At 33.6% G+C, this 14,989-nt stretch overlaps 1 protein-coding gene across 1 annotated transcript; it reads left to right on the top strand.

The window, feature by feature from the left end:
* The first annotated feature begins 2,651 nt into the window (after positions 1–2,651).
* LOC141684690 (aspartate--tRNA ligase, chloroplastic/mitochondrial-like) lies at positions 2,652–13,801 on the top strand. The gene is made up of 15 exons (XM_074489771.1): positions 2,652–3,128; positions 4,005–4,148; positions 5,610–5,722; positions 6,450–6,561; positions 6,667–6,738; positions 8,247–8,338; positions 8,643–8,763; positions 10,103–10,225; positions 11,007–11,202; positions 11,310–11,497; positions 11,613–11,684; positions 12,211–12,309; positions 12,426–12,506; positions 12,911–12,968; positions 13,415–13,801. Exons 1-15 carry the CDS (start codon positions 2,781–2,783, stop codon positions 13,579–13,581), a joined length of 1,986 nt encoding a protein of 661 aa, XP_074345872.1. The 5' UTR covers positions 2,652–2,780; the 3' UTR covers positions 13,582–13,801.
* The last annotated feature ends 1,188 nt before the right edge of the window (positions 13,802–14,989 follow it).

Below are 14,989 nucleotides of genomic sequence, written 5' to 3'. Positions count from 1 at the left end.
GGTAAAGACACTAATTTACTAATAATACGATGAGAAGAGCTATGAATCTACTCAATTTTTTAGGGCAATCTCGTGCATGTTAAAGATTCATTTTCGATTTTTCTATGACAAAAGTGTGCATAGACAATCTTTAAAAGAAAAAATAAAGGAGGATTGTTGTTGCTGTTACGAAGGAACGCGGAACATACTTTGAGCTTATGTCAAACAAGTACCAAGCACCAAGAATTGTTCGGGCATGCTAGTGTGAGGACTGATAACTTTGAGAAAAATTGAAAACAACGACAACCTCCCTCCCTTCCCCTGCCTAATATGCAAGTCCACTTAATTTTCGGATAATAAACAACAATCATGTATCTACGGTTTCTAAAAATGCAATAACAATAGCAACTAATTATATAAAATATGTATAATGTTTGTTTGTTTATATTAATAAATGACCCACTTTTAATCAATTTAGTTAGAATGTATTATCGGAATCGAAACATTTAAATTGAAATATTTTAAATCTTTTGATTTCTATTCATACTCATTTTTATTCGAATCGTGTTTTCTTGTTTTAGTACTAGTTTTAATTCATTTTTTGTTTTGTTGAACGATGGATTGTATTTAAACCTGACAATTTGTTCGCATTATATACTTTCGTGGTTAGTGTAAATAAATACTAAACCCAAATGTGACTAGTTAAGAATTTGTTTCGTGTTCATATACCTTCATGTCGTGTAATTTCGTGTCATATTTTGTGTAATTTTAAACAAAACATTATTTAAATATAATACTTTTGATTAAATTTTTAGTCTGGTCCCATTTGGGCTGTTTGGCTAACATAGAAAAAGCTAACTTAGAAAAATGGTAGGATTCCATTCTCGAGAGACCGTAATTGAGTCAGTAAAGATAAAACATGTTCAACAAAGTACTTCTAATGTTATTCAAGACAATTGTTTTCAACCGAGAAATAAAACAAAATCACTACGTTCCATTTTTAGTAAATAGTTAAGGATATTCCATTAATAATGAAAAAAGGGGTGAATGGGATCCTTATATGTGTATATGTTGTTCAAGTCGATTAAAGGGTGCGAAAATAGCTGGAACTAAATGTGAAGAATATGAAAAAATATCTCGTATATGTATTTAATCAGAAAATTGATTATGCTCTTGCAGAAAGTATATACTCATTACGGAATCTCAGGTGTTAAAGTGTGGATTTCATATATTTAAAAAAAGATTGTGCTATATTCGAAACGAACAAAATATAATATATATCATAAAGGCAGATGTAGTAGGGGGTTACAAATCAGATGGTACACAACTTGGTTTTGTTGGATGTGGCACTAAAAGTTGTAGAAATAGTCATTTTTCATATCGAGCCATTAAAGTAACAGGTTATAAACAATTCCATCGTGCTATGAGCGGATAATTTCGAAAAAAAATATTAAAATATGGATAAGAGTTCCCGCATATCTTTTTATTACCAGCAGAATGGGAAGTAGAAAAGAAAATCCTGCGGGTAGCATTGCCCGTATATCTACGTGATACATCCTATTTGAAATGTGTGGTGTGAGTTTGTCAAATGCAAAACAAGCCCCTGTTCGCTTCTAAGATTTCGGTTCCTTCAGTCGAGTCGCACGCGAAAATCGCCAAAGTTCATCATTCAAATCTAATTTATAGATTAATCAATTTCTTCTTCTTTTATTTTTAATATATTTTCAAAAATGGTTATTTTTTTCAATAAAATTTATTTTGTTAAGAGTACTTTTATCAATTGAGTTTAAGTCGATAAGTTATAAATGAAAAAGTGTTGTCAAACACGTGTAATTACGTGTTTGTGTATGAAAAATATAAATACAAACACGAGAATTTTGTAACATTTTCGTGTCGTAAACAGATTCGTTGGTTCTAATTGTACCGATATATTTATTGCAAAAATATTTTTTTTTCAAAACGAGACAATATCATTTTAACCAAACAGCCCTCTAGATAGGGATGACAACGGGTTGGATCGGATCAGATTTCATAAGATCCAAATCCGATCCGTTATGTTTCGGTTTGAATCGGGTTTGGGTTCAGATATTAAAAACAAAGATCCAAATCCGATCCATCGGAATTCGGGTTTAATTCGGATATTTTAAAATTAATTAATTAAAAATAAAAGTTTATATTATTATACAAATATATTTTTAAATGTTAAGTATACAAAAATAGTACTTTATATATTGTAAATAAATGGTTGATGTACCGGTCGAATTCTTAATTTCCTAAATATACGTTAAAAATTTGACTCACTTAGTGCGTTTATTTAACTAAAAAATAGTATCTTACATATATAAATCATTAAATACTAGCGTCAAATATAATAAATTTAATTATCGACAATTATCCAATTTCCCGGTTATAAATACTAGATTTAAATATTTGATATATATAAATCATATATTATTGTTATAAAATTATGTAAGATAAAAATATGCTATCAGATATTTTTCGGGTTTTAGGTTCGGATCGGGTTTAGAATGGTTTTTGGGTTTCGGGCCGGATATCGGTTCGATATACTTAATATCCAAATTCAGATCCAAACTGTTCCGGGTCTAAAAATCTTTTCGAAATCTAAATGGTTAAATGGGTAAAACGAATGGGAAGAGGTTTGGTCAAATTGGCACGAGACAAACCACAAAAGCCAATCCCAGTTTCAAAGCCCAAAACCCCTTTAGCATTTACTTCACTACAGAACTCAGATAAGCTCCTCCATCTCCAAAACCCCTCTTCACATAAACACCCACCCACCCATGTCTCTATACCTCAGAGCATTACCATCTTTATCACTAAAGCTCAGACCTTTTTACCTTAAACCCCCTCTTCCTCTATTTTATCTCAACAAATTCTTGAAACCCATCTCTGTAAAACCCTCAAGAAGCCTCTCAATTACTGCTTCTGCTTCTCCAGACACTTTAATCCCAGTTTCAAAAAAACCCATTGATGAAAGTCTTTTGTGGGTGAGTAGAAGTGGGCTTTGTGGTGATTTGTCTGAAAATGATGTTGGTAAAAGGGTTTGTCTTTGTGGGTGGGTTGCTCTTCATAGGATTCATGGTGGCCTTAGTTTTCTTAATCTTAGAGACCATTCTGGAATTATTCAGGTATACTTGTGTGTGTGTTTGTGTGTAAGTATTATTAAAGTAGGAAGATTTTTGCAAGATTTTGTATGTATGTGCTGCAAGATGTTTTCTTTTATTGAGTTTGTACTTGGCTAATGGCTATGTCGAATTTTTGTGTTTGATTTTATGATTTGGGAAAAAAATATTTACTGTGATGGTTTTGCTGTCAATGTCGCATATGAAATTTATATTTGAGATCAGAATGTGATTTTGTATTGGTGACCATTCTGGAATCATTTAGGTATATTGTGTGTGTAAGTATAATTTACCAAGGAAGATAATTGCAAGATTCGTGTGTATGTATTGCAAGATGTTTTTTATAGTGAGTTTCTTGTTCAAAAAATGGCTAAGTTGAATAATAGTGTTTGATTTTATCATTCTGAATTTATTCAGTTATGTGTATGTGTGTATGTGTGTATGTAGAGTTTTTAAAAAAGAAAGATTTTTGCAAGATTTGTATGTATATGTTGCATGTGTTATTTTTAGTGAGTTTGACTTCTTAATTCAGAGATCATTCTCGAATTATTCAAGGTATATTATGTGTGTGTGTGTGTAAGTATCATTAGCTAAGGAAGATTTTTGCAACATTTTTATGAATGTGTTGCAAGATTTCTGTATGTATCATTAGCTAAGGACTTAATAGCTAAGAAGTTGAATTATTGTGTTCGATTTCGAAATTTATTTGGTGGTGGAATAAATTATTTGGGAGTATACTGGCATGGACCGGAAAAGTGATTGCGGAAGTTTGCTTTCAATGTTTTATTGGAAGTTTATATGAATTAAATTGGAATTTGGTTTTGTATCGGAGAGTAATCTGGTCTGGTCTTGAGGAAATGATGGTGTGTATTTTATATTCAGGTTACAACACTCCCAGATGAGTTTCCTGAAGCACATTCAGTAATTAATGACTCGAGGCTCGAGTATGTTATCAGTGTGGAAGGAGTTGTTCGAAAGCGGCCCGCTGAGTCAGTAAACAAGAAAATGAAGACCGGCATGATTGAGGTGGGTTGACTTTTCCATTCCTTCTTGTTGATCTAAATCTAGGTGTTAGTTGTTAATAGGATAACTCAGGCTGAGTACTTGTAATTTTTCGTTGACATTATCATTTTTACCAATTATTTTTAGTTTTAGACTGGATTATAACATGCCAAATAATTGGACAGACATTGACATGATATTTAGGGAATTCGATTTCGGTAATTGCATAAGAGGAAACATGGAGTTATATTAAAACCTAAGTTGCAATTTACTTAGTGTGGTGTCTAATATAAGAGCATCTCCAACCCATTACACTATTTTGGTGTAATTTTTACACCAAAATAGTGTAAAAACTACACTATCATTAAATTCAACCCTAATCCGCCAACACTAAATTTTACACCATTCTTGTACTATATAGATTATTTTATTACCAAAGTACAAAAGTAAAGCCAAAAGTAATAAAGTGGTGGGATATAAATGGAACAAATTTGTTTTAGTAAAGGAGTACAAGGGCAATATGGGAATATACAAAAACTCTAAAAATTTAGCGTGACACCAAATTTGGTGTAACTTTTGGTGTGACACCAAATTGTGCAACTTTTAGAGTTGGTTTGGAGAGGATTTTTACACCAAAATGGTGTGAAAGTGCAAATTTAGAGTTGGGTTGGAGATGCTCTAATAACATGTGAAACCTTGGACTAGGCAAGGTAGATAATACCGTGTGGTAATCATTTAGTAATATGTTACATGCGTATAGTATATTAGTTACCATATTTTGGATGCGAAGGTGAATATGTAGCCATATAAGGTAATTGTTGAGTAACCAGCTCATCTAAAACCTTAAGGTGTTAGAGGAAGACCCGATCGGATCTATATTCTAACACTCCCCCTCACTCGAGAGCCCATTTTTGGGTCGAAGAGTGGTACACGGGCGCCCATCTTTGGGGCATAAATTGTCTTTCGTGTCCACATTAAATTGTGAGAATGTTGGGGGTGGCTGGGAATCGAACTTTAGTTCTCCTGCCAGCCTAAGCTCTGATATCATGACAAAGATGCAAGAAAATGATATGAATTCTGATCGCTCTAGTGACATGATTTAAGAAGAAATAAGAACCAAAAGATGAAGTCCAAGAAAGACGAAGTAAAAAAACAGACTAAAACTTTGAAGCTGGACAAGAAAACAAGAGCAGATTTTTCTTTAAATAACCAGCTCTGATGTCATTATGAGTAACCAGCTCATGTAAAACCTTAAAGTGTTAGAGGAAGACCCGACCGGATCTATATTCTAAGAGTAATTTTTTATAATAATTGGAAATGTACATGCTAGAAAGAAGTTTAAGTTACCATTTCGTCCTCATAAAAGTTTGGTATCATGTAGTACATGTCTGTTAGGCTTTCTGATAGTATAAAAAAGTGTCAAGTATATAATTTTTTATTCTTTAATAATGTCTTTCATTGCTGGTGGTGGTGTTTATGTATCAGATTGCTGCAGAGAATGTCCAAATCTTGAATGCTGTAAAATGTAAGTTGCCATTTTTGATTACAACGTCTGATGATGCAAAAAACGATCCGTTCAAAGAGGAAATTGGCTTGAGGTAACTTGTTTAAAGTAATCTTGTTTATTATTTTAGTTGTGTTCAATAATATAGTTTAGCTTATATATGTTTTGTAGAATCCTAAATCCAAGTCAAGTTGTAATTGAAGTTCCCATGCGTGCTTAGTATGTATAATCTAATCATTTTTATCACTAGTTTTCACATGATATGCAATTTAATTTATATGGGCAGGCTATATAGTTATATAGTCCTGAAAGCCTTTATTGCTCAGTAAGTATCAGGGAGGGTCTACCTTTTTACCTTAACTTAAATACCCGATTTTGGCGTGTCGAAAGAATGAGGCTCATTAGTTCCTTATTGTTATTGAACTAGTTGTGTATGTATTTGCAAGCTAGTAGCTACCTTAAATTTTATGTGTTTTTTAGTAAAACAGACAGAAGCTTCTAGTTTATATCATCATCTAGTCTATTTATGACGGCACTTATTGCCGGGGCATGATTTTAGATATCTTATGGAATTGAATATTTAAGAGAAGTAAGGAGGGGAGGGAGACTTCTAACATTTTGATGATGACCTAGGAGAGTATCTTGGATTAACTTCTTATTAGTGATTCAAATTTTAATATAAAAGTCTAAATGGGAAGCCTCTAGGAACTGCTCTAAGAGGTTAACTCGATAAACCATACTTTCACTTAGGTCTTTGGTTTTGTTTGGTGCGCACGTCTGCCATGTTCTATTGATAAAAAGGTCTCAGGACCATGTTGCAGGTACCGATGCCTTGCTTTGCGTCGACCACAAATGAATTCCAATATAATGTTGCGACATCGGGTGGTTAAATTTATCCGTAGGTACTTGGAGGATTTACATGGTTTTGTGGAGGTATTAAATGTTAAATCTTGTTAACATATTTTGGTCTGTTCTTGAATACAGAATGTATCCGTGTCATTCCCTTTCTAATTCTTATGTTTTAATGTTACAAGGTAGATTGAGACTCCAATACTGTCTAGATCTACTCCAGAGGGTGCACGGGACTATCTGGTGCCTTCAAGAGTTCAGGTACAAGACCAGTTCCATAAATCTACTTTTAAAGTTCCCCTTTCTTAACTATGGTTACTAATGTCATTACGGGCTACTTTTTAAGTTAGACCATCTTGCGAGCCATTAGCCATATGTTTAATGTAACCATTTCAGACTGTGTTTTATATTGATTTTTGTAAGCTTTAAGCTTTGTTAGTTTCAATTGTTACAGTGGTAGTCATAAGCTTTTTTTATGATGAGGGTTGTGACAGATAAAGCAATTGGTCTATAAGCTCCACCCACCAGTATAGTTCCCAAAGACATGTATTTACAAAGAATAAGGGATTCGAAATAATCTAGAAAGCAAACCTCCTTCACCTGGTTTACATACTGTTTATGATTATTATATAAAATATGATTTCATAGATAAATTAGGGGGTGATTCAACCACGGGAGATGGGCGGATGCTGGATTCCGTCTCGAGGGGGGCCGTTTTTAAAATTATATGTATGAAATTACCAAGATATATTATTTTTATTCATTATGTATCAAAATGCCAATGTTTAATAATTAAATTAACCAATTCAAGAAGGCAGTATTACAGTGACTGAAGAGTAAGAAATTCATGTCTGCCTGAAGAGACTACTTTGATATTTATTGGGCCCCTAAAATTAACTTAAGTCAGTAATATAAATTTGGGCCGACTATATTTGTGGATCCCAACTACTACAATAGAGAAGACAAATATTAGTCATATAACAGACTATATGATAATATACAAATGAGGTTGAGAAAATCTTTGGGGGGGGGGGGCAAGGGCCACTGTAGGGCTATACATTAGGTAATCACTACCCCAGGGTTTCCCAACTGTAGAAGGGAGAAATTAAGAAGGATCACAATCCATGATCAAAGAGAGCCAACAGTATATTTGATAATATCTAAAAAACCAGGTCTTATTAATATGCGGGGAATCTGGGGATTACATTACTTATTCCCAACGCAATTATATAACCTAATAGACGAAGGCTGATAAACAATTGAGCTTATGATAAATAACATACTTGTTTAATAATCTAATAGCTTCACATATGAAGTACATAGATAAATACACCTTTATCTCTACAATAAATATATTTAAATTAATTGATGTATACATTTATAATAATTCTTGAATTCCTTCCCCATCAGTGTACTCAGCGGTGCGGAGGTGCATACCTATCATATCTGGAGGGGGTGCTGGAGTGGTTCAAATTTTGAAAAAACATTAATAGTCTCTACTCCTTATCTTAATACTATTGTCATCTCCGATCATCTAATATATTTCAAGTATTATGGATGTTGAAGCAATGTCTTTGACTGTGTGGTACAATTTGAACATACTCTATGTTCTAGTAACAAATTTTGTCACATATAACACCGTATAAATATGTACAATTTTGTATGTATGTGCTGTGTCCCCCTGAACCCGAAACACCATATTTTCATAATTGTCGAATCCATCTCATAATTAATTGCAACCGTTCTAATACTGCATCGTTATTATGAAGCCAGGAACTTTCTATGCTTTGCCCCAAAGTCCACAGCTCTTTAAGCAAATGCTGATGGTTTCTGGTTTTGATAAGTACTATCAGATAGCAAGGTAATTTTTCAGCAAGGTCTGTTTGGTGTTCTTTCTTCCTTACCTGTTTTGCTCTGTTTTTTGTTCTTGTTCCTTTGGACTTCTACTGGCTTTTCCACCTTGCTTTTGAAAGGCAGTTTTATTGTGAACGAATTTCATTTCAGTTATTTACTAAGAAGAAATGACAAGGTCAAGTTTCCAGCATTATTAGAAATCTTAGATGTCAATAAGAGATGATCAAGAGAGTAGTATAGATATATTGCCATTTCTATTAAAGTTGAGGGAGAGAAATAAACTCTTAGATTTATTTGTGTTCTGTTGCCAGATGTTTCAGGGATGAGGATCTACGGGCTGATAGGCAACCTGAGTTCACGCAACTTGACATGGAATTAGCTTTCACTCCTTTGGAGGACATGTTAAAGCTGAATGAGGATATGATTAGACAGGTTGGTGCTTCTGTTTTTAATTATTTAAAGTTAGCTTAAGCGAGAGAGATGAGCTTTCAACAATATTTGTATAGTCTTTAAATATAAAGTGTTAGTGGAACTCTATTTTTGTTTTAGTTAATTGGCGACTATTAAGGCTCCTCTTGTTTCTTGGAAAATGTTTTCCTGGAAAATATTTTCCGGATTTGCGGGAGTTTGTTTGGGCTCGGGAAAACATTTTCGAAGATTTTTTATTTCTTGTGTTCGCTTGAGATTCTGGAGTCAGAAGAAAAAAAGAATGAAAAACAGGTAGTAGGTTAAAATTGAGATTATTGTGTCATTATGATCATCGTGCGGCATGAGCATTGGTCCTGAGCTGTGTTTTGAATCATATGGGTATTGCGTTGCTTATAGTAGACGTAGCTTTAGATTTTACCCCAGGACTAGGATCGGTTTGATATGGTTACCCTTAGGTTTCGTTTGTTTCATGGAAAATATATTCAAGGTAAATGTCTTTCTTTTTTTCTAGCATGTGTATAGTTTTAGGAAAATACTTTTTAGAAATTAAACAAACACAGGAAAAACAGAAATTTTGGAAAATATTCTCATGCATTTCTTGGCCTGAGAAAATATAGAGGAATATTAAAAAATGACTTCTTCGTTTAAAAAGAGGAATGTTTTCCAAATTGAACACCTCCTCACAATTTTTTTCATGATAGGCAAATGCCAGAACCGAAAAATTATTTCTCTGAAAAAACATGTCCGTGGTATTTATCTTCCGGATAAATGTTTTCTGGGAAATTAATTTTCTTGCCTAAAATCAAGTTATTTTCTGGCAAGCAAAGGGAGGCTTAAATATGCTGGTTCATGTAAATTCTGGAGAAGATTTTCTTTGAAGGTGGATTTGGCATCAATTATAGTTGAAATATACATTACTAATCTGCTGGTTGCCTGCAAGTAGCCTTTTTAAAGCTTGTTTATGCTATTTGTTTTTTAATGTCCATGCTCGTTGGAATTTAGAAGATCTGTACGGAATTAAAGTCAATCTGAATCTCCTATAACAAGCTAGAGCTTAATATATAAATTGGGTTTGTCACCTTATTCAACCCAAAAATATTCTTGTAATATAAGATGAGGAATAGCTGTCTGTCCGTGTAGTTGCAGTGCATTACAGCACATGTGGCGGAATAGCGCAGTGGGCCTAGGACCCGTGGGGCAAGTTGTTGGAAGCTCAATCTCGTTACCTCTTGTTTTCTACTTGTGTCTTTTGTGTAAATCTATTTGCAGTATTGATCTAATAGGTCTAGATACTTGCCAAGTTAGCTGTACATGTAAAGCGTAATGGGACACATTTTTGCAGGTTTTTTTAGAGATCAAAGGTGTTCAGCTACCAAATCCTTTCCCGAGGCTTACATATGATGAAGCAATGAGTCGATATGGTTCTGACAGGCCAGATATTCGTTTTGATCTTGAATTAAAGGATGTAATGCTCTCTCTCTCCCCCCCCCCCTCCTCCCGCTCCCCCCCTCCCTCTCTCTCCCCCCTCCCTCCCCCTCTCTCACTCTCTCTCTGAGCTAGCAGGCCAGATATTCGTTTTGATCTTGAATTAAAGGATGTAATGCTCTCTCTCTCTCTCTATCTCTCCCCCCCCCCCCCGCCCTCCTCCCGCTCCCCCCCTCCCTCTCTCTCCCCCTCCCTCCCCCTCTCTCACTCTCTCTCTGAGCTAGCAATAACTATATGATGCATTATTATTGACTATATATATGTTTCACCACTTTAATAAAGAAATGATTTCTTCTATAAAGTTATCTGCAATTGTTTTCATTAATGCCTAGAAGTAAGAGGATTAAGTTGGTAGAATTTGTTTTCGCACTTTTCATGTTGCGCAAGTAATTTGCTTCACTAATGTTCTTTATCGACTATACATAAGCCAAGCTGAACCAATATAAACACATACCCTGTGTGTCTCACAAGTCGGGTCTAGGGAGGGTGAGATACTCAGATGTAGTGTTTATTTATTTTACTATATAAATAACTTATTGTAAGGTAAGCCAGATGAGCCGGTACACAAACCTTACCCTACTCTTAGGAATATAGAGGCTCTTCTTTAAAAGAATACTGAAGTGCTGTGTGTTCTGTAAAACACATATGTTGATCACCTGAGGTGTTGTTCTAAATCAATAGTCAGTTTTAAACGCTTTCCTAAAACTTTATGATTCTTGCGGGTTTTACTTTATTATTCATCTTGTTTGTTTGAAATGCAGGTCTCCGATTTGTTTATAGAATCCCCTTTTAAAGTATTCGCAGATGCCGTGGCAAGTGGGGGTGTTATCAAAGCACTGTGTGTACCATCGGGAGGGAAAACTTATTCAAACACGGCTCTTAAGAAAGGTGATTTATACAGTGAAGCAATCAAATCTGGGGCGAAAGGGTTACCATACCTGAAAGTCGTGAGTGATGGTAAGTACTTATTTCCAGTAATTATATATATATATTATATGTATATATATATTATATGCATTAAAATTTTCAAGAAATGTTTATTGCCGGACCCTTGTCAAAAATAGGGGATGTTGAAGGGATTGCTGCCCTTGTATCAAATATGGACCAAAGTAGAAAACAGCAGCTACTAGAACGATGTGCTGCGGAATCAGGTGATCTTATCTTGTTTGCGGTTGGCAGCCATTCGTCAGTTAATAAAACCCTTGACCGCCTGAGGATATTTTTAGCCCATCAGCTGGGTTTGGTTGACAATGTATGTTTGTGATTGGAATATATATTACATCTGCGTCTCTCTTCTTCCCCCCCCCCCCCCTCCCTACACACAAATAATGTTTAACTCAAATCCTTTTGTTTTGTATGATATTTAGACCAGGCATTCCATCCTGTGGGTCACTGACTTTCCAATGTTTGAGTGGAACAGTTTAGAAGAGAGGTTTGAGGTTCGTACGCCATATATATACTTACGAAGTCATTGTTAACTTTTTGGAAGTTGCGAGAGTCATTATATCTATTCAATTTAGAGTAGATATTCATGCTATATCTTTCACATTTTGTATTTATGAGATGATCATATACTCCAACTGTATGCTATAAATAACTTGGAACTGTCATATGGTTTTTCCATTCCTGGTTCTTACTACAAGTGGGACTTATTTTGGTCATGATTTATGTTTTCTTTAAAATGTTAAGTCCTTGTTGAACCTATTTCATATGAGTAAAATTATCCTGAAGTCTACTTCAAATGAGTAGGATCATGAAGGCCACTAAAGTCTGTTTTTGGTTGGCTACCTCATATGGCAACATATTTGGTTTTACTGGTTACACTGTTTAATAATGAATTTAATATCAATATAAATTTGGATGAAGATTTAACTTGCCAGGGTTGTTCATTTGATACTATAGGTATTTTGGTCTATATCTTAAATTAGTAGTAGTGTTGACTTGAAAATTTTGATATTTTGCAAGGCTTTGCATCATCCTTTTACTGCCCCACACCCTGAAGACATGAAGGATCTTTCCTCTGCTCGTGCCTTAGCTTATGACATGGTCTACAATGGAGTTGAGGTATTTGTGTACATACATGGATTTTCCTGCAGCTATTGAATTGTAATCTTGTGTCACAATACTAGCATTGGAGAATGACGCAATACCTTCAACTGTGTCTTTGGGTTATATCATAGATTGGTGGAGGAAGTTTGAGAATTTATAAGCGTGAAGTCCAAGAAAAGGTCTTAAAAATTATTGGCATTTCGCTTGAACAGGTAAGCAATTAATTAGTTTAATTTGGTAATGTTTAACTGCTCAAAGTTACAGTGGCTAGTTTCTAGGTTAATTCACCGCATCTTGCTTAATCCACTGTTTTCTTGAATTATATTAATCTTCTTCCTTTTGACTTGGAAATTTAGTTTTCTTCCATCCGTACAATTTATAGCAGTGAATTTTGCATACTAGGTCATTAACTAGAGAGTTTATGTAGTGTATAGTTATCATGCCATTTCTTTCGGCTGTTATTAAGTGTACAGTCTGCTTTGATAGTTGTGCATCCTGTCATTGCGAATTGCATCGGCGCTTCTATACTAGAGCACTAAAATGCATTTTGTACAAAATAACATTTGCTGCCGGGTGAGCAAATAACAATATAGATGCTGTTTTTTTATATCTACAGGCTGAAGCAAAGTTTGGCTATCTTTTAGAGGCATTGGACATGGGTGCTCCTCCACATGGTTGGGATAAATCTTTAAACTCTGCAAATATAAATGCATATATCCTTACAGTCCTTGTCATATGTTTTATCACATCTTTATCTGGTGAAAATGTCATTTGAGTCCCAGGAAGTCTTGTTTTTCCATTTAACTCGTAAAATTAGCATATGTGGGTTTTGTAAGTGAAATAATATTTATTATTTTTTTTTTGCTAATTAAGTGAAATATTATTAAATCTATACGTTAGTTTTTTGCAACCCGGTTATCGATTGTTTTATATATTTTTTATTTTTTGGTTCCAAAAACATACAAAAAGGTTTTTTTCGAGCTTGATATGGATCTTTCTATTTAATGAGGAAATAAATGAAAACCATATATTACGTTCTCAAATTGTGATCCTTCTTAGGCTTCCTTGCAACTTTTTCAACAATATGTGTTTCTAAACAATCTAGCTCTTACCGGTGCAGGGGGTATTGCTTTCGGATTAGATAGATTAGTGATGCTATTAGCTGGCGCAAATTCGATCCGCGACGTCATAGCTTTCCCAAAGACGATGACTGCTCAGTGTGCCCTCACTTGTGCGCCTTCTGAGGTTGATCCTCAGCAGCTGAAGGATCTTTCATATCGGAACTAGCATTTTTAAATACTGATTTTTTTATAAAATAATTGGTATACCTGATTATGCATTGTAGGAAATTTGGTTTACACAGTTAGCTTCACATATTGTGATAAAACGAAAAAATCGAATGAGAGAATAACACAGGCTTGTTAGTCGCCGTAAATTGTATTGTGAAACATTGCAATTTTTTTAACCTCGGCATAATTGGTGAAATTACCAGTTAGAATTGAAATCAGTTAGTCCTACTGCATAGCAAGCTGACAAGTTTTACTTGACTGTCAGTTTTTCTATTGTTTCAACATGAATGTCCTATTAATATTCGTATTTTAGAAGGTGATCCTGATTTTGTTCCAACTGCAATAAGCAAATACCTGGAAGTACAAATTTCTTTACAGATCGTTTAAGGTTTACACTTTGTTTGGTTAATAATTTTTCAATTTATCCAATATCTCATGAATTATTAGTGTAGTATTTTGCACAAGTTTATAAATAAAGAAATCTATCAAAATAAATATGGATCTTAATTTAAGGAAGAGATATAGTTTTTATTGAATATTACATGATATTCTTACAAAATCCAAATTTTTATGCTTTATAATTTTTTTTAAAAAAAATTCCCTTCTGATTGATAATGAAAATTTTAAGAAGTCTACTTAATTATAGTTGAACATACCTCCATCGATAAAATATCTTCAAATTTGAGCTACTAAAACAAATTACTAAAATAAATTAAGCAGTAACCAATTCTTTACACACTAACTTTTGGATTATGCCTCCTATTTTTTTTACATTATTCAAAATTACCGATATCAGACTTTATATATTATACAAATATGACGTCTTGTTATTTTGTTTTAAACTTTCTCACCCGTTACCTAAACCAGTGTACCTAATTTCTTTAATGTAGTCACCACTGCATTTTTTTATATTCTTTAATCTCTGTCTTCTTCTCCGTGTCTTTGAACAAAAAATACTATATTTGATAATAAATTAAATGAAAAGAATCGTACCCGAATCGTAAGTTATTATTAATGCAAAATTATTAAATACAAGATATTTATTTTCTTACTTAAAGTTACAACATTATTATAAGTAGACAACCCTCGAAAATAAATAAATAAATTCACCTTTTTAGGATTCGCAAGCAATTCAATTGTAAATATAATAACAACTTTAAGTACCTTTTAAATACCCAAATTTTAAATATATTTTTAGTAAAATCAAAAATTATATATTGTAATTATAAAAACGTTGTTCTACTTTTTATTTTTTAACACTAAAAAGAACCAAACATAAGTAAAGTTAAAATGAAATGATTTTGAAGTTAAGATGTACGAGTACTTTAGCATTTTTCTTCCGAACTTAAGAATTATGAAGTGCAGTAAACTTTTAAAAAGCCAAATTTTAAAAAGCTCATAAGAAG

Source organism: Apium graveolens, chromosome 9 (genome assembly GCF_009905375.1).
Source record: "Apium graveolens cultivar Ventura chromosome 9, ASM990537v1, whole genome shotgun sequence".
Lineage (NCBI taxonomy): Eukaryota > Viridiplantae > Streptophyta > Magnoliopsida > Apiales > Apiaceae > Apium > Apium graveolens.
The sequence above is the reverse complement of the archived record's forward strand: the minus strand, read 5'-3'. Positions and strand labels throughout refer to the sequence as shown.

Excerpts from the sequence above, each read along its gene's own strand:
- LOC141684690 (XM_074489771.1), top strand. The coding sequence starts at position 2,781 with ATGTCTCTATACCTCAGAGCATTACCATCTTTATCACTAAAGCTCAGA. Across the intron at positions 4,149-5,609 it reads TGAAGACCGGCATGATTGAG|ATTGCTGCAGAGAATGTCCA; the intron begins GTGGGTTGACTT and ends TTTATGTATCAG. Across the intron at positions 12,969-13,414 it reads CATGGGTGCTCCTCCACATG|GGGGTATTGCTTTCGGATTA; the intron begins GTTGGGATAAAT and ends TTACCGGTGCAG.